This window comes from Desmodus rotundus, chromosome 7 (assembly GCF_022682495.2).
Source record: "Desmodus rotundus isolate HL8 chromosome 7, HLdesRot8A.1, whole genome shotgun sequence".
Classification (NCBI taxonomy): domain Eukaryota; kingdom Metazoa; phylum Chordata; class Mammalia; order Chiroptera; family Phyllostomidae; genus Desmodus; species Desmodus rotundus.
In genome coordinates, this window is record NC_071393.1 from 137,236,235 (window position 1) to 137,254,414 (window position 18,180).

Here is an 18,180-nt window from a genome sequence, read left to right on the forward strand (position 1 = left end):
TCCTGTCCTCTGGGGGTTGGGGGCTGCGAAGGGCATAGCCCGGCCCCTCCCCCGGGAGCCTCCAGTGGAAACTATGTAGGGAGGAGACGTCGGGAGCGGTACGCCGAATCACCCACGCGGGAAGGGCAGGGCCTAGTGGAAGGCCCCTCCCGGCCTGGCGGGGGTGAGGGGTGCACTGGTCGCCTGGACCGGAGAGGAGCCCGGCTCCGCCTGGGCCCTGAGCGCCCCCCTCCCCCACAGTCTGGCCGGGCAGGGCGCGCCCCATTTCCTGCGGGCGGAGGGTGACGCGCCGCCGTGTTTGTTTCCAAGGGATTGTTATGGAAACCAGGGCGGTGCCGCTACTGTCCGTCTCCGCGCAGCCTCGCTGGGCACACGGGGGTGGGGGGTGGGGCCGCAGTGACCCTTACGCTGTCGGGGCTCCCTCGGGGGCATTAGCTCCAGGAGCGCCCCCCACAAACGCACACAAGCCAGGTGTTTCCTTTGGCGCCCACAACCCCGGACGCATCCGCAAGAGGAAGGGGGAGGGAGAATGGACGTTGGCGTCCCAGGTGTACCTCCTTCCCCTGCCCAGCCAGTGGGGCGGCCCTGAACTACCATCTGACCACCTCACTGCCCCCCTTAGAACCTCAGGGTTACGCCCAACTCCCGAGCCTCCCCAAACAGCCCCCGTCTCCCATTGGTCCAGGCTTTCCAAGACTCTTGGCCCCTCCAAGCCCCTGCTGCCCCCCAGCTGTGACCTGGGCCCGTGGGGCCCTGGCTGGTGCCCCCACTGCCGCACCCTGAGGCCCAGATCCTCCTTTCCGCCGCTGCCCTACCGGAGGCTCCCTGTGGACCCCGTCCTGCTCAGACTCACCTCTCTGAGCTTCTAGGACTGAAGGGGAGGCCTGACCCCCTCCAGTCCCTTGGTTAGAGCACCTGCTCACTGCCCATTGGCTGTGGCCCGGGGCTGAGTGCCAACGACCCTGAGGGCAGGGCAGGTCGAGGACTAGCAGGCCTCCAGGGCCCAGGTGTGTGCAGCACACTTTCCCAGGGAGGGGGAGCTCAGGGGTGGTGAACAGGCCTAGCAGCTGGGCTGGTGAGGCTGGAATTTGAGGCGACTTTGCCTGGGCTTTGGCTCCAGGATGCAGAGATTCCTGGAACCATGCTCAACTGCAAGGAGGCTGGGGTGGGGGACTGGGGAACTCCATCTGGCCTGACTGTGGATCCCAGGCTGGCTGGCAGAGGGAGGGAGCATGAGGCTGTGGTGTCCCAGCGCTCTGCAGCACCCTGGAGAGGAGGGGAGGAGCCTTCCTCCCACCTGGGCCCTGGTGGGCAGAGCCCTTCTGGGAAAGGGCAGAGTCTGTCCCTTCCCCCAGGCCTCAGCATCGTCCGGAGCAGCCTTGGGCCCAGCAGGCCCACCCTGGGACCAGCCCTTGGGGCAGACAGGGGTTCCCGGGAGACAAGCTGCTGAAAATAGGCCCTGGGAATGTCTGAATGTCCCTCAGTCTGCCAGGCCTGGGGGAAGGGCAGGCAGGCTGGAGCCCGAGGAGGGAGCCACTCCGGTCTCTCCAGGCTCAGCCGTGGTCTGCTGGTCCTGGAGCACATGTTGACGTTCAGGGTGCCTGTGTGCGAGAGCCGGGGACAGGCCCAGCCAGCCTCCAGCCTCAGGAGGGGACAGTCTTACCCCTGAACACACCCTTGCACCGAGGAGCTGACCTGAAGGCCCGGGTGGGGCTCTGGGTGTAGGCTTCAGGGGAGAGGCCCGAGCACGCACGTGCCTCAGTCTGGGAAGGGGGAGCCTCAGGAGCAGAACCCCCCTGGTGTAGGGGGGGTGGACCCTGGGAGCAGATTCCTCAGAGGTCACTGGGGTCCAGCCCTGCCACTGGAAGATGCAGGTGGGCCTCTCCAGAAATCTGTGAGGCGGGGTCCTGCCTGGTTCCCATCCAAGCCCCCACCAAGCCTGGGTAGGGGTCAAGGTGTGCGGCTGTGAAAGGGAAGACAGAGCAGAGGGAGGCGGCCTTGGCTGTGCACCCAGGACAGTGCATCGGCTGCCCCGGTCTCAGGGCCCCGGGCACCCTCACCCTTGGTGTGTTGGAGCAGGAGGGGTGTTCTGGGCACAGAGGCAGCCCGGAGCAAGCAGTTGGCTGATTCGTGTCCTGTCCTGGCCACCCTGTCCCTCCCACTGCAGACAAGGCCCCAGGCAGGGCCTGCTGGCTAGTGCTGGCAGCGTTGGGGAGCAAGGTTGGGGGCTGCACCTTGGGGTCTATGAGGAGGTCTGGTGTGTCTTTATTTGTTCCTGCAACAGTTGCCCACAGTAGCCCACAATAGTGGGGTCAGGGGTGGAGGGCCGGACAAGGTCCTGAGTCAGGTAGGCCTGGTGCAGGCCAGCACCCCTCCCCCACAAGTGCACCCTGGGCCAGGCGTGTTGATGGAAGCAGGCCTTGCACCCCATGAGGCCCAGGTCTTGGGGACGCTGTCAGGGCCAGGCTGCAAGTGGGGCTCCTGGACATAGAGCCTGGGGGGAGGCAAAAGCTGTTGTCCATGGCCCCAGTTGGGAGCAGCTGCAGCTGATATGGGGTCCCCAGCCTATGGGCAGGCGGGACAGGTGGCAGGCTCAGGAGAGTTGGAAGGGCACCCCAGTCTGTGGCTGGAGCTTTGGGGAAGGGTTCAAGGGAGTGTGTGTGTGTGTGTGTGTGTGTGTGTGTGTGTGAGTTGAGTGGGAAAACCCTGCTGTGTACCAACCGGAGGGTGAGGCCTATGACCCTTGGCCCCCCTTGGCATCCTCCTCTGAAACCCACACTGTAACCATGGCAATGGGCAATAACAACAGGGAAGACTTGGAAGGATTTTCTCACTCAGTATTTGGTTTTCCATGGGTAGGGGGCCTCCCCACAGGGCGAGGTTGGAATCTCCGTGTGAAGGAGGGCGAGGGAGGGGAGGACCAATGGCTCCCAGCCCCACCTGCCCTGAGCTCCAGAGTGGGCAGGGGTGGGCTGCACAGCAACACAGGAAGCCAAGTGCCCTGAGGGGAGCCTTGTGCACACCCCCAGAGATGCAGAGACCCAGATGGCTGGCCCCCACGCGCAGGTGCGCCCGCAGGCCCAGGGACATACGCAGGCCTGTGAGAGTGCAGGCCCGTCACTCCCGGACCCCTCTGGAGGCAGCCCGCCCCTGGGCCTCCGCCCAGCACACCTGCCAGGGGCGGCCTTCCCTGGAACCCCAGGTGGTGTGTGTGCCCTGAGGCAACCACTCCATGTCCCCCCACAACCATCCTGGGCCCTGGCCTGCCCCTGTAACCACCAGCCTACCTCCTCCCTCTCCAGCTCTCTTCCCAATCTCGATCTCAGAGCCAGGAGATGAGGGAAGTCAGGGCCCGCCCTACAGCTCTGGCCAGCTGCATCAGGCTCAGGCCAGGAGGACCCAGAGCAGTGGGAACTCGTGGGGGGTCAGGCTGGGCGGGGGGCCTTCGCTCCAGAAGCACAGCGAGGTGACCCAGTGCTAGCAGGGGCACAGCAGCCTGGGAGTGGCCGTGGGTGTCAGACTCTAAGGGGGGAGCAGGCTGGTGTGGGTGATGGGGAGACCCGGGGGTTCCACTGGGGCAAGGCATGCGCCCCACTCTCAAGGGCAGTGGGCAGCCAGCCACTGAGGGCCCCAGGACCCTGGGCTGGCAGAGTCCCAGCGGAGGCAGAGCTGTGGCCTCAGCGAGGGGGTCTCAGTGTGGAGGGAGTCGCTAGAGAGAGGTGTGGGGAGCAGGCTGTGGGGGCCTGGAGTCCAGTGCAGCACCCCGTACTGGCAGTAGGCTCTGGGGTGTGGCCTCTGTCACGCTTGCACTCTGAGGGTGCCTACCCTCCCCCAAGCCAGCCTCCTGGGGTTGGTGGGGGTGTTGAAATGGAGCCACCCATGGTTCCTTCTATATCCCAGACCAGGCTGCAGGGCGGGGGGGTGGGAGGGTGGGCTTCAGGGAGGGCGAGGTGGGGGTCACTGGCTGTTGCTAGGGCTCAGCATGAGTGTGGGGAGGCCAGGAGACCCTGGGCCCTGTGGGAGGAGGGTCCTCCATGGGGACGGAGCCTGGACAGGCCCAGAGATGACGTATTTGTCAAGATGGGTGTGTAGAGGGGAGAAGACAACGCTGGTAACCGTGGAGGCTGGAGGGCGGGACTGTGGACAGCAGGGCAGGAGGGAGGGCTGACGCTTAGGTGCTGGTGAGGCCACAAAACTGGGTGTGGCAGTGGGGCAGAGGTGGGGCAGCCCCTTCTCCCAGCACAGAGAGGGAGGGGCTGAGTGACAGTGACCAGGAGGGAGGAGGGTTAGAGCAGGGATTCCCTGGGGGGGGGGGGGGGTGGCGAGGTGGGGGAGGGCTATCTCACTGTCTCTAGAAGGATGGCTCGGGACCCCACAGCCCAGCGCCAGCCCCCTGGGTCCACCCCATTCCCGGGGTGGGCGGGTCCCAAGGTCTCTGCCTGGCACGGGGAGGGGGGGGCCAGCCGCTGTCCTGGGCAACAAACTTGGACTGCACTGCACCATAGGCGCCTCCCCAGAGATAAGGAGCCCGCCTCTGGAAACAGCTGGGGCACGGCTCCCCACCATCCCTGCAGAGACTCCAGCCACTGCTGCCCTATGGAGTGAGGGGGCAACCCACCTCCAGTTCGTCATGGTTCTGGGGACATTCCCACTGTGGTCCGATGGATTTCCCAGAGGTGTGGGGGCTGGGGGGGACTCACAGAGGCTGGGATGTCCCGCGTGTGAAGGCCTGAGGGGAATTCTTGGGGGGTTACCAGGCTGAGACTCCCTTGATACTGTCCCCATCCCATACTCAGGGGAGGGCCGGTCAAAGTGTGTGGGGTTGTGTCTCAGGCTGTTTGCATCTATTTGCATTTTAGAGGTGAGCTCTCCTTTCCCCCACTCCAGCCTGTCTCCTTGGGGGCTCCAGCATGTGGTGGGGGGAGCAAGGACTGGGAGTGGGGTGCACCTTCCTGCTCCTGGGGAGCTCCTTCGGCAGATCCTGGACTCGGGTACTCCACAACCCTGGGCGAGGGGTGGGGCTGGAGCCGCCTGAGCAGCTCCACCCTTCAGTGAGTCCCCATGGGTCCCCTGCGCACCCCCAGCCACTACTCAGTGGTCAGTCAGGCCCAGGGCCTGCCCCGAAGCGAGGATGGACCCCAGATGGCCTTTCTAGACTCCTCATCTGGAGCCGAGGTCGTCGGGTCAAGTGTCAGAATGAGGGGGAGGGGGGTGCGAGGGGCGGGCCTCTAAGGGGCGGGGTCCCAGCTTCCCTGAAAGGCGCGCACCCGGCGGGTCCCACCCAGTCGATCGCTGCTGTCTGTTCCCGCCTGGCCGTCCGTACCCGACCCAGCGCCGCTATGCCCAAGTGCCCCAAGTGTGACAAGGAGGTGTACTTCGGTGAGCGCACCCCGGCCCATTCCTGGCCGAACCGCGGTGCTCCGAACCCCGGGGCGTCCTGGCGGAGTTCGCTCTCGGTGGAGGCGCCTGGCGAGCCCAGGAAACCCTCCCGGGAGTGGACACTTCAGCCCTGCAAGCAACCATGGATATGCGGGTTGGGACCCCCTGCGTGGGATGGGCTTTCCGTCTCCGGGTCTCCCCGTCTCTAGGTCCCGGTCTCTCCCGCCTCCTCCTTCTGGGCGCGCCCTGGGCGGGGACCCCGCTGGGCAGGAAAGAACGTGGGGCTCCCGCCGCCCCTCCCAGCGTTAAGTAAAAACAGACGCGGAAATCGGTACCCAGGGCGCTATCCCCGGCGCGCTCTGCTCCCGGGCACCGCCTTCCTGCCCCGCGCCCTGGATCCCACCCACAGGAGATTCAGGAGGAAGTGGGAGGCCCCCCCCACCCCGGTCACAGAGAGGGCTCCCTGCAATCCCCACCCCGGTGACCGGTGCAGAGTCCCGAGGACTTAACCTGGCAGCCAGGCCCTCCTGACCCCCACCCCAGCCCTCAGCCCAGGGCTAGCGCCCCCTCCCGTTCATTTGGTTGGATTGAGCCAGGGGACTGGAGGTACAAAGGCCGTCGGAAACTGTGGTTGGGCCACCAGGCACAGGTGGGAGGGCCCTGGGGGAGGTGGCTGGAGAAGGTGGGTGTGCGGGTGGGTGGGTGTGCTCTCTGTCCCCAGACCAGTGCCTCACCGGGGCCTGTTTGTCTGCAGCTGAGCGGGTGACGTCCCTGGGGAAGGACTGGCACCGGCCATGTCTGAAGTGTGAGAAGTGTGGGAAGACACTGACCTCAGGGGGCCATGCTGAGGTAGGGCAGGGCCTGGGGGGCAGCAGGGGCGGGGTGGGGGGGGGGACAGCCCCTCATGGCCCCTCTCTCTGCAGCATGAAGGCAAGCCCTACTGCAACCATCCCTGCTACGCCGCCATGTTTGGGCCCAAAGGTATGCTCTCCGCAGCCCCACTCGACCTCCCACTGCCCTTGGCCACCCCTAATCTACTCACTATTTTCTCTGTAGGCTTTGGGCGAGGCGGAGCTGAGAGTCACACTTTCAAGTAGACCCAGGTACACCCCTGCCCCACCCTGACCCCTGGCCTGGCTGGCCCTCAGGTCAGGCTTCCCACCCCAGTCCTGAGGGAGGCCTGCCCTTACCTCTGTCTCTGTCTCTGTGTGCAGGTGGTGGTGACCCCATCCCGGCCCGCTGGACCACGGCCCCTCCAGCTGATGCCCAGCCTTAACTCCAGGCACATGGGGCTCCCCTGTAGCCCCTCATGCCCTCAATAAACCCAATGCTGGGAAGACCTGCCTTGTGTGCCTGTTGCTGGGGAGTGGTTGAGGGGAGCTGCAGTGGGGGTCCTGAGGCCAGACCCTACGCCCTGGGGGCCCACCACAGGCTGCAGCCCCCTCTGCATGGAAGTGCCCTGGCTACCCTGGACAGCCCCATGGAAGCTCCGCTCTCCAGCTCCTGGGCCCAAAGGTGCCCCAGCCCTGTTGGGCAAGGGGAAGGCCCATGGGTCAGTGGGAACACCAGGCCACAAGGGCAGGAGCCGGAGGGTCAGCCGCAGGGTGAATCAGCTGAGCTCATGCTGGTTCCGTTTTTGAGCTTTGGGGGAGTTGTGGCGGGAAGTCTTCACTGCCCTCCCCACTTCCTGCTACTCCAACTTAGTCCCCATCCTCAGCCCATTCTACTGACCCGGCCAGCTGTGCTTCAGCAGGGGCGTCCGCCTGGACACCACCGTCCCTTATTTGACCCCGCCCTGGGCCCAGGGACTGCGCAGTGGCCAGCTGCCTAAAGGGGGCATTTGAGGACAGGCTGCGTGGTGATGCAGGGGGCTTCCGGAAACTCCCGTGACACTTGGGGCAGCAGCTGCAGACTTGGCCACCCTCTGAGCCCTCTTTATGTCCCCCACTGGCCACTTGCACCGTGGCCTGGCAGATGTCACCCTCCCAGCTCTCTGCTGACCTAAGGAGCAAAGAGAGGTCATCTCAGCTTGGCATGTGGTCTTGGCCCTACCCTAGGGCTTTGGTGGTGGCTCTGCAGGCCTGGGCCGGGCAGGCTGTGGGAGGCTAAAGGGCAGGATGTAGTGTTGGCTGTGTGTGAGAGAAAGATGGGGACTCACTGAGTCCCATGAGGTGGGAGCTGGAGTGCTTCCGGTACAGATGGGGAAGGGCAGGGCGGGGGGAGTGGAGGTGCTTTGGTGAGGCCGGGGTTCTGTGCACAGCAGTGAGTGCAAGGGAAAGTGGCCCTGAGCCACCAGGACAGGCAGTGTTGAGGGGCAGCAGAGGCCCTCCCAGCCCGGGGGAGGCACATTTGGGGTGAGTGAGGAGAGGTGGTCTGCAGGAGGAGTGGGTCCGCCTAGGCCTCAGGTGGGGAGGAAAGCACTCTGGGGAGAAGGCCCAGCAGGTGCAGAGGCCGGACAGGGCTCCAGACCCAACATCAGGAGCCATCGGGCGAGCTAAGGAAAGTGGTTTTATTCTGAAGGCCACAGGAGGGTGGCCAGAAAGACCCTTGGGCTGCTGGGAAGCCAGAAGGCAGGGTCAGACTGGAGGCCTGTGCTGTCCCAGCCTCAGCCGAAGGTGGACATGGGAGGGAACTGGTAGTGGGGACTGGGGGAACAGACAGCAAAACCGTTGTGTGGGTGAGGGCATGTGCCAGCGGGGGCAGCCCCTGCGGTGCAGGGGAGGACCTGCACAGGAGAAATGCCTACTCCAGGTGGGAGTGCTGGGGCAGGGGATCCAGGGGCACCTGCGGTGGAGGCTGGGGGAAGAAAGAGGTTGGTTATGGGGAACACATGGATGAGGAGCTGGCTGTGCCTGACAGAGGCAGGTGAACAAAGGTGAGGGCTGGGAGGAAGAAGGGGTCTGGTGTGACTGCATTTCTTGTGGGCTTGGCTGGGGCTGGGGAAAGTTGGGGTCCAGGACTGACTTCCTTCTCTTTCCCTCTCTTCTGTTCCTCCTCCCACGCTCTGTCTTCTTTACAGCTTTGAGGTATAATTTACATTCCATAAACTTCACCTGTGTACATTTAATTACTGCAGCAAGTTAACGAACTTCTGCTGCCACAGGCCAGTTCTAGACCACTCTGGGCACTCACAAAAGTCTCCTCGTCCCCATCCCGGACTCTTTCCAGGCCACAGAACCTGCTTACTGTCTCTACAGATGGCTTTTCTGGACATCTCCTAGATACAGTGCACAGACCAGCTTCTTCCCTGTCCGAGCTGCAGCCAAGCAGCAGCACGTGGCAGTGGTGCGTGGCTGCTGCTGACCACCGCCCCCTGGACGGGTTTACTGCTGGGCCGGCGGCCTTGTTTCATTTTGGGCTGCCAGGAACAAAGCTGCTGTGCACTTCCGTGTTTGTGAACACAGTTCTCGTGCGTTCCGATACTGGCACTGTAGAGTAAACCAGTGTCTAACTCTGGAAGAGCCTCCAAACCGCTTTCCATATGCTCCTTCAAAAACTCTTTAATGGTGGGACGGAGAGAACGAGGGTGCAGGACAGAGGCAGGCTGCGCGGGCTGGCAGCACAGAGAAAGGACCAGGCCCGGGAAGTCTGTACATGTAGGTTTTGGTGGGGAGAGTCGCTGGCCTTCCCGGAGGAGCCTCTCACCCGCGCGCCTCGGGGCTGAGCTGTCCGGGGCCCTCCCCGGAGCCCCAGCGGTGGCCCCCGGGTCTCAGTCCTGGTACGCGCCGCAGCGTTCGGGCGACCCCTGGCGGCCAGGCCGGAGAGGGCATCGCGGAGGTTGAGGGTCGCCGGCGGTGTCCGTGGTGCCCATTTGTGCGAACCTCCCGGATGCAGGGGCTACTGAGCGTGGGCGCAGACCTTCCAGCAGTGGCTAGGCTACCGTTTGGTGCAAGGGGTAAGGCGCTGATTGGTGGAGTCTTTGGTGTCGAGTGTCGCCGCAATTGGGCAGCACAGAGCGGACTCCGTCGGAGCTCTTACTGCCATTGGTCCCTGGTAGGCCGGAAGTGCCTCCACAGCAGACAGGACGGACTGCACTCACTCGCCCGAGGCGCCGCTCATTGGGCCCGGGTCGGGGGCGTGGCCCAATCCAGGCCGCGAGAGAGAGCGGACGCAGCGGTGGCGGCACAGGCGCGGGAATTGGACTGGGGAACTCGCCAGCGGTGTCGCGCGGTCGAGCGAGGCCGGTGCCCGCTGCTGGCTGCATGGGGAGGCGGCGGCGCCGGGTGGACCGGAAGGATTCGGCGGGGGCCTTGCCCGAGGCCATCGCCGCGCTGAGTCGGACGCTGCCCGCCGGTCCCAGCCCCGAGACCTTTCGCCGCGCCAAGTTCGACCTTCCGGAAGCGGTGAGGCGCGCAGGGCTGGCGTCCAGGCCCGCTGGGGCCCCGTAGGGAGGCAGCAGGGCCTGCTGACGCCTTCCCTCTTTTACCCTCAGGCCCCCGCGCTCTGGCGGCTGCTCGTCTGCATGCTCTCGCAGCTGCGGGCTGGCGGCAACACGGCCTCCCCCGCCGCGGGTAAGTGCCGCGCGGGTGGGCTCTGTACAATACCCTAATCTCTGGCCCCGTCCATTTTGGTCACCCCAGTCCCTCCGTACAATCCCCTTTCGGAGGACCTGGCCACGCCCACCCAGGTAAGCCCCCTCCCCCCAAGTAGGACCTGCTTCCGGGGTTCACTCCTGGTCAACCCAGCGGCCTCCAGTAAGTCCCGCCTCCATAGGCTCTAGTCCCTTTCACCTCACAAGCCCCGTCCACTCCTTCATCCTGGTTAAGCCCCAACGCCCTCCGGGCCTCTTTTTTGGGAGTCGTGGCGGGGGTCCCTTAGGGGTCTGGGTGGTGTCCCTTCCAGTGAGCCGCCCTTCTCTTACCTCCAGAGGCCCAAGCCCGCTGGGTGAAGTCAGAGCTGCTCTCCCAGGGCTACCCCCGGTGGCGGAGGCTCACTCAGCTCCCTGAGGATGGCTCCCGGGGCAGCCGCGAGCTGCTCCTGGCTCTTTCCTGGCTCCTCGCCCGCGAGACTCTACCCGAGCGGCTGCTGGCCCAGACCCGCGTGCAGCTGGGCGACAACATGCCTGTGTGTGAGGTGGGTGTGCGGTGGGAGTGGGCCAGTCCTAGTCTTGGGCGCTGCCTGCCAGACCCTTGAGGACAGGCCTCGTCCGCCCTCAGGACAGCGCTGTGGGGGTCAGCGTTGTCATCCTGCGGCCCCAGCGAGGGCATGGAGGCTGGGCCTCCACCGGCCTCCCTGTCCGGCTCCCTAGCCCCACGGCTCTCTCTCTCAGCGGCCTCCCTTCTCTTTTCCCTTTTGGGGCCTCTGCCGCTGGTGGGAGCAGGACATGACCCTCACTCCCTCTCCAGTGTGACATCCTGGCCAGCCCAGGCCTGCCTGAACCGCGAGCGGAAGCAGATGGCCCCGTGGACGTCCGCCACCTGCAGTGGCTGATGGGAAAGCTGCGGTTCCGGTGGCGAACCCTGATGGCCAGTCAGCAGGAGCAGTGTGCCCTCCTGGGCAAGGTAGTACCCTTGAGAACTCTCCATCCAGTGGCAACTGCCCTCCTAGCTCCTGGCTGTCAGGCTGCTGCTCGCTCCCTGTGGCCTGTCCAGCAAGGGCTGTGGCTGTGGCCTTTGGCTGGAAATTAGACCTTCCAGGCCTGGCTGGGGGTGACTGGTTGGGCACTGCCCTGAGGTGGCGAGGAGCCTGAGCCCAGAGCTCCAGGTGGCCCAGGAGGGGGCCTAGGGCAGGTGGAGCTGGGTATCGCCTGTGGGCTTGGCCTTTCTGTCCCTAGAAGTCCCAGCAGGCCTCAGGTTCTGTGTCATTGAGCAATGGAACAGGGTCCAGGCCTTGGGGGAGTCACTGCTTAGGCACCCTGTCCTCTCATTGTGCCCTGAGTGTGGGCTGGTGAGCAGTGGCCAGCTCCTGTGTGTTCCTGAGAGCTGATAGGACTCAGCTGGCAGGTACAGGTATCCCCCCCACAGGCCCAGTGCAAGGTCCGGGCCAAGAGGTGCCTGGGCAGGTGGCCTGGGGCTCCTTCTGGTGCAGGGCTCCTCGGTGCCGAGACCCCTCCAGCCCACATCACCACCTCCGGCAGAGGGTTCTTTGCTCGGCTGGTCTTTCCTAGAACTTCTCGTTTCCTCTTTCTTGGCCTCAGCTCCTGCTGCTTGGGACGCACCATGTGTTAACCTGCTTGCCACCTGCAGGCTCACCTGGTTGAGGAGCCCTCTCTGCCCCCAGGCCCAGGCAGGTTGCTCTGTGTTCCACTGCTGGCCCTGCTGGACCGCTGCGCCTATCCACAGGCTGTTCCTCTTAGCACGTGGTCCTGGCACTTGATGAGCTGAGGGGGGAAGGAAACAGGGGCGCCCCTCTCTACCCCCACCGTGCCCCTGGAGCTAGGTGGGACAGGGCGGCAGGGGGTGGACTACCCAGGGCCTCTGGCAGGCTCGGGGCTGGTCCCCAGGGGCTGAGGACCATCCTGCCCTGGACTGCCATGGCCAGCTGTGCCCCTCTGCTCCCGTGTCCTCATCTGTGAGGCGGTTCTGAAGGCCCTGGCTCAGCCCGGCTCTACACTGCCTGTTTAGATCCACTGGTACACTCGAGGCTGCCACAGTGACCGCAGCCTGGGCCACCTGTCTGTTGCTGAAACGGAGCTGCTCAGGGACCCTGAGAGTGGCCGGCAGGTGAGGGCTGGTTGGCTGAGGTGGGAGGGGCCAAGGGAGGGCCTAGGTTTGCGCCCTTCCTGTTTGCCAAGCCCAGCGCCTTGTTGGTGTGGGGGACAGGCATATGTGCAGAGGCCTCTCCGGCCCCCAGACCTCCCGGCACCATGGGGGTGCGGACTGGCTGCTGTGTGTGCAGGTGGCCAGCACAGGCAGGACCAAGGGTGAGGGTTGAATCGAGGAGGAGCACCGCAGCGTCCCAGCTTATGCAGGTGTCAGCTGGTGATGGGCTGCTGTCCCTTGAGGGCTGGGCTTGGCCTGTCCAGACTGTGAGGCTGGAACTGCCTGGCCTGGGAGGGGTGCTGAGGCCAGTGTGGTTCCTGCTTCCTGGCCCAGCAGGCCCCAGCTCCCGAGCAGGGGGTCTCTGCCTTCCGTTGTGGGGTCAGGTGTCCAGGCGGGGATGCCTGCTGAGCCTGTGGCCCTGGCTGACACCTCTCTGGGCTCCACCCAGGCGGGGAAGGACTGTGCTGGGCCCTCGAGGCACTAAGGTGGCATCTGGGTATCTGAGGTGCTCTTGGCTCTGTCTCCTCTTAAGGGTGACTTCGTGAGGTCCTGGCTTGCTGTCCCAGTCCCCACGTTAGCAAAGCAGAGGCTGCGCCAGCTCCAGCCTAGTGCTGCTCAGTCCCCAGTCCCTGATCGTTGGGGTGGTGGGCTGGTCTGGTGCAGGCGGCTCCCCCTCCTCCCGGAGGCTGCGCCTGTTGGTGCCTCAGGGCCACGGGCAGAGTGACCAGGTTGACAGAGGCCATGGTTGGCTTCCTTCTTTGGTTTCTGGATGGGGAGCTGGTGGGAGCCTGGACCACCCATGCACAGGGCCTGCACACCTGGGAAGGCTTCCAAAGGCTTCTAGAATGATTATGGTGGCTGGCTGAGCCTTTCCTCACACATCGGGACCCCACCCTGCCCCACACCTTGGGAGGGAAGGGGCTGTGGCCTCCCCTTCCACAGTGCCTGCCTGCCCCGCTTCCCTGTGGCCTGTGGGACTGTTCTTGACCAGTGTGCATGTGCACACATGTGTATGCATGTATGCACACATGTAACTGCAGCACGAGCATGAGGGCTGCACGCTCCGCCCGTCTCAGCCCTCCCAGGCTGTGGGTCCCCTAAGCTGTAGTCTGGTTCTCGTCGCAGGCCTGCCTCCACTCGGGCTAGCAATGTGCTAGGCTGGGCCCTCGGTCAGTTCTTCAAGGCCACTGCTGTCTGGCCCCCTGACTGGGTTCCAGCTGCAGCCGCAGGTGCCTGGCTGCCTGGCCAGCATCTGGGTTGTCTGTGTGGTACAGGGAGATGGCTGGGCCGAGGTGACTGGGCACAGGGGCCAGAGGGAGGGATGGGTGCTGGGCGGAGCCCCAGCTCTGGGGTCTGAGTGCCCTGGGAGCTCTGCCTCAGCCTGGGCTCCGGTTTGCGTTGCAGCTGCTGCGGAGGCTGGAGAGTGAGAATGCACGCCTGGAGGCCACTCTGGAGTGGCGGCGCCGGGAGGTGGTCTTTTGGCCCTGGATGGTCAGCATGCTTGGCCCTCTCCCCTCTCCCACCCTCCCCTCCTGCTCCCCTTCCCTGGCCCTGACGCAGCAGCCCCAAGGCCACACCCCAGCTTGGCCTGAAGCCAGCGCTGCACCCAGGCCTGCCGTGCTGAGTCTGGGAGCTCCTTCGACACGTCCAGTGGTCCCCCTCCCACCCTGCCAGTTCCTGGGGAGACTCAAACTTCTCAGGGGCCTGGCCTTTGTGCCCCTGGCCTCCAGGCCTGCCTGGGTGACACTAGCTGTCTAGCTGGCTGTGTGACCTGGGCCTCTGTCCCCACGGGTTAGGAGCTGGGCTGTACGTGCGGCACTGCAGCTGGTGCCACCCTCACTCGGGTCTCCCTCTGCAGGACACGGTCCTGGGAGCCTGCCCCCCAGAGGCCCCACAGCCCATGTCTGTGCCCAGGCCCCGCGAGTCTGGGGCTGAGGAGTTGGAACGGCAGCTGCAGGCCCTGCAGGCGGAGCTGCGGGAGGCAGTGGAGGCCCGGCGGGCGGCCTTGGAGGCCAGGGTGAGGGTGCCCAGCTGCTGGCTTGCGTGTAGAGATGACAGTGGGGCTCATATGGGTTCATCCAAGTGTGGGCGGAGTCCGATGGAGAAGGGGTGCATGGGAAAGGCTCCCCCCCTCCAGCCCCTCAAAACCCCTTATCCCTGCTGGCTCCTGCTCATGTGGCCTGTGCCACTGGCTGGTGGGCAGGTAAGCACCTGGGCTCCAGGCTTCCTTCTCGGAAGTACCTGAACCTGTGAGCACGGTTTTCCCCTAAAGTCTTCAGGGTGGTCTCTTTGGGGCCTGCTACTGCCCCACTGTCTCCTTGCTGTTCGTGTCCGCTCCCCGCCCTGGTGGTGACAGCTGATGTCTGCAGGGGGTTTTAATGCCAGGAATGAGGCTGGCACTTGTCACAGCTCAGGCCCCTTGGTGCTTCTTTGTTGGGAACCTGTGGGGCTAAGGGTCAGAGCGGTTCCCTGGGGATGTGTGTGAAGCTTCGCACACCATCCCCCACTGGACCACAGGCAGCCCCAGCAGGCTGTGTTCCCAGTCGTGTCCCTCGAGTCTGTCCCACCCCATGCTCCCTGTCCTGCATTCAGCAGTGGGTGGTGGGTTGTTTCCCCTGGAATGGCTGTGAGGGTGGAGGGTGGGTATCCTAGGGGTGGGTCTTCTGGGCTCTGAATGGGCCCCGAGGGTCTTGGCCTGCGGGGAGCCACCAAGCCTTGCTCCCAGACCCCCACCCTGGTGAGCATGGTGGTCCCACAGCTGGTGCCTTGAGGGCTCAGGTCCTGCAGGACTGTCGCCCTGTCCCTGGGGACTCCCGGCTGCTGCTTAGGGTTCAAGGACTCAGTGAGGGTAGACCGGAGCCTGGAAGGGCTGGGCCTTTGAGCTGGTGTAGGGTGGGCCTCTGCTTCCTGGGAGCTGAGGTGTCTAGGCTGGAAGCCCCTCTCAGCATGTGGGTGGGGGCTGTGGGGCCGGTGGGTGCCACTGGCGGGGCTGAGTGAGTGCCAAGGGAACCTGAAGCCAGCGTCCTGGGTGGATGTGGCTGCTCTTAGCTCCCAAGTCACTGCTTCTCTCACTGCAGGTTGGAGGCCGGGGCCCGGAGTGGAGCGTCACCCAGCAGGCCACACAGGACGCCGTGGGTCAGGAGCTGGTGGCCCTGCGGTGGGCCTGGGAGCAAAGCGGGGACCTGCCCCGGCCCCATGGGCCCTACCGGCTGGTGAGAACTGAAGCTGGGATGCCAGAGGGCCTGGGCCTGCAGGCTGCCGAGGTGATCAGGGCACTGCAGAGCCGCGAGGCCTGTTTGGAGGAGACACTGTGCCAACTCCAGGCCCAGTGTCAGCAGCAGCTGGCCAGGCTGGCAGGAGCTCTGCCTGGCCTCATCTGGATCCCACCGCCTGGATGCTGAGGACACCTCTTGTGACCTGGCCTGGCCTCAGAGGGGCAGATTCCATGCTTGGTGGATGCAGGGTCGACACAGAAGCAGGATCCCAGCCTCTGGGTCCTGGGTTCAGCCCCGCTTTGGACAGAGCTCAGCCCCAACAGCAGTGGGAGCCGTACAGACATTCTCCACTCAGGAGGTCATGACAAGTCCAGTGGGCCGGCCATGGACTTTCAGGGTCAAGAGGGGACTCAGAAGTAAATGTGGAGGCCACCCTGCAGGGGCCAGGTTTCTGGCTGCACCTCCACTACGCTGTCTGGGGACGGGAGCGGGAGGGAGACCCTGGCGGGGAGCCCCCACCAGGGAAGGACCTGCAGCACAGGGTGGTGTCAGGGCCCTAGGGGAGGGCATTGCTCTGGATGCCCCCTGCATCCGCATCCTGGCTGTCATTGTGCCACCTGGGCTGCACCTGTGCCTGGCATGTGTGTGGGGGCACCTGGAGCTGGGGGAGGGGTGGTGCGTGGGGCGAGGGGGAGGCCACTGTCGACAGAGGGGGCTTTGTCCCTGAGGCTGCTTGGCGAGTGGGGCTCGGTCCTGACAAAGAGCCGTCTGTGTGCAGGGGATGTGCCCTCAGCTGCTGCCACAGTGGCCTCCCGGGAGGCGCAGGCGGCCTCAGCCCTGTCTCCTCTCCAGGCTCCCCTCTTCCCAGGACAGTTGAATCCCAAATCCCAGCTGCCGCTGGGCTGGCGAAGGGGCCGGTGGGAGGGCTGCCTCTCTCCAGTAGCTGCCACTGGCCAGCTTGGGCCTGCGGCCACTCCTACCCCCTGGGCCTCCTGCCCACCCTCCTCCTGCTGGAATGGTCTCTCCTCAGCCTCCCCTGCATATCCCTGACCTTGTCCTCCTAGGGCCAGTCCCCAGAGAGTCCCCAGGCCTGTGCCCACTGTCTTGGCCTGGAGTCTCTCTCCACTCCCTCAGCACCACCGCGCCAGCTGCCCTGGGTCCCGTCACTCCCTGCTGGCTCCAGCTATGGTCTTGGACACAGGGGGCCTGGTCCTCCACCTGCACCCTCTGGATGTGTGAGGTGTCACTCCTGGACTCCCGTCCCCCTGCTGTGCCCTGAGCTGTGTGGACTGCCAGCAGCCATGACGGCCACCAGCCCTTGTGACCCTGATCGTTAGGAACCTAAATGAATAAACGGAGCTGTCGCGTCTCAAACTAGTCCCTAGCCGTTACATTCTCGGTCACCCCAGTGACTGTGTCTGGGACTGTAGCCTCTGGCCCGGGAGGCCCAGCCGAGGGAAGCAGCCCCGGTGGTGCAGGCTTGTCCTAAGGATGCTGGGACGGGGAGCGGGACTTCGGGTGTTGGAGTGACAGTGGTCCTGGCAGCTGGATCTGAAGTCCAGCCGCCTCACCATGCAGAAGTCAGGTGTGGGCAGGTGACAGGACCTCAGCCCCCACATAGGCTTCCATCTCTGATTCCCTGTCCCCTCTACTTCAAGGGTCCATGTGACCCCACTGCTCCCAGCCCCAGTCAGCCTCCGTCCCCTGGTGCACAGGCCCAACCCTAGGGGACACCCTGCCCCACCACCCAGGCCTGTGGGACAGCCTTGGCCTGCACCAGTGGGGACCAGCTGGCACAGCATGTCTTGTGAGGGCTGCAGCAGGGGACCCACGGGGACAGGGGCCCTGCAGGAGGTAGGACACTGCTGTGTGATGAGTGGCTTCCTAAGGCCAAGAGAAATTAGACTCCCCAACTAGGAGGCTCTGCTCTTTCAAAGACCGCACAGAAAGTGCAGACCGGCCAGAGGGGGACTTTATTTGTGGCTGATAAGGAGTGGGTGCAGGGCTCTGGCTGGTGTAGCTCAGTGGATTGCGTGCAGGCCTGCGGACTGCAAGGTCGCTGGTTCACTTCCCAGTCCCTGCACATGGGTTGGTAGCAGCCCCAGTGGGGGTGCTCGAGAAGCGACCAGTTGATGTTTCCCTTTCTTCCTCCCTCCCCCACTCTCTCTTAGAATTAAAAAAAGCAGAGGACACAGAACTGTCATTTTGGGGGGCGGGGGGGAATGCAGAAAATGAGCAAAACCAAAGGACAGGCACCTCCGAACAGGAAACAGGAAGTCAGATAACGGAGTCAAAACTCTATAACCACTGGAAGCCGTGGGGTGGGTGCAAGGCAGGGCCTCAGGAGCAAGGGGTTTGTCCTGCCCAGGCCCCTGGCGGAGCCTGTCCCACCCTCCCTGAGCTTCCTGGTCTCCCCAGTCAGAACCTCTGCCCTTTATACCCGAACCCCCAGCCCCAGCCCTATCTGCCCCGTAGATCTCCTCCAGGCTCACACTTGGCATGACCTCTTGAAGGCCCACCTGTGTTGTGGTGGGTGTCAGAATGTCCTCGTCGAGACGGGGGGGCCTCCCATGGTGTGGAGGCACTGAGTTCAGTCATCCACTGCTCCATTGCAGATGGGGGTACGTGCACGTCTCGGCTGCTGTGAGTGGGGGTGTGTGTGCATGCAGTCCTCCTTTGGTTTGGTTTTGTAGATCTCTGGAGGTGATGGAGACAACTGTGTGGGCCCCCGAGACCCTGGTGTGTGGGGGGCAGGGGCCAGGCAGCAACGCCCCTGCCTGTCTCTGGGTCTGAGGTCTTGCTGGCCGGCACCCCCCAGTCAGAGGCCCCTGCCCTCTTGTTCAAGGGCTGGTGCTGCCCAGCACTTCTCCACGCCCCTCGGGCAA

At 64.6% G+C, this 18,180-nt stretch overlaps 2 protein-coding genes across 3 annotated transcripts; both read left to right on the forward strand.

The window, feature by feature from the left end:
* The first annotated feature begins 5,239 nt into the window (after window positions 1-5,239).
* On the forward strand, window positions 5,240-6,718 carry CRIP1 (cysteine rich protein 1). Its single transcript, XM_024568128.4, has 5 exons — window positions 5,240-5,379; window positions 6,134-6,228; window positions 6,303-6,360; window positions 6,436-6,482; window positions 6,594-6,718. Exons 1-4 carry the CDS (start codon window positions 5,340-5,342, stop codon window positions 6,474-6,476), a joined length of 234 nt encoding a protein of 77 aa, XP_024423896.1. The 5' UTR covers window positions 5,240-5,339; the 3' UTR covers window positions 6,477-6,482; window positions 6,594-6,718.
* Window positions 6,719-9,451: 2,733 nt separating this feature from the next.
* Window positions 9,452-16,658, forward strand: TEDC1 (tubulin epsilon and delta complex 1). 2 transcript variants are annotated; one of them, XM_024567748.3, is made up of 8 exons: window positions 9,452-9,722; window positions 9,812-9,890; window positions 10,247-10,452; window positions 10,725-10,880; window positions 11,943-12,041; window positions 13,485-13,571; window positions 13,939-14,097; window positions 15,158-16,658. In XM_024567748.3, the coding sequence occupies exons 1-8, from the start codon at window positions 9,582-9,584 to the stop codon at window positions 15,479-15,481; spliced, it is 1,251 nt and encodes a 416-aa protein (XP_024423516.1). In that variant the 5' UTR covers window positions 9,452-9,581; the 3' UTR covers window positions 15,482-16,658. The 2 variants fall into 2 exon arrangements, with proteins under 2 accessions (XP_024423516.1, XP_024423517.1); XM_024567749.3 differs by lacking the exon at window positions 11,943-12,041.
* Window positions 16,659-18,180: the final 1,522 nt, after the last annotated feature.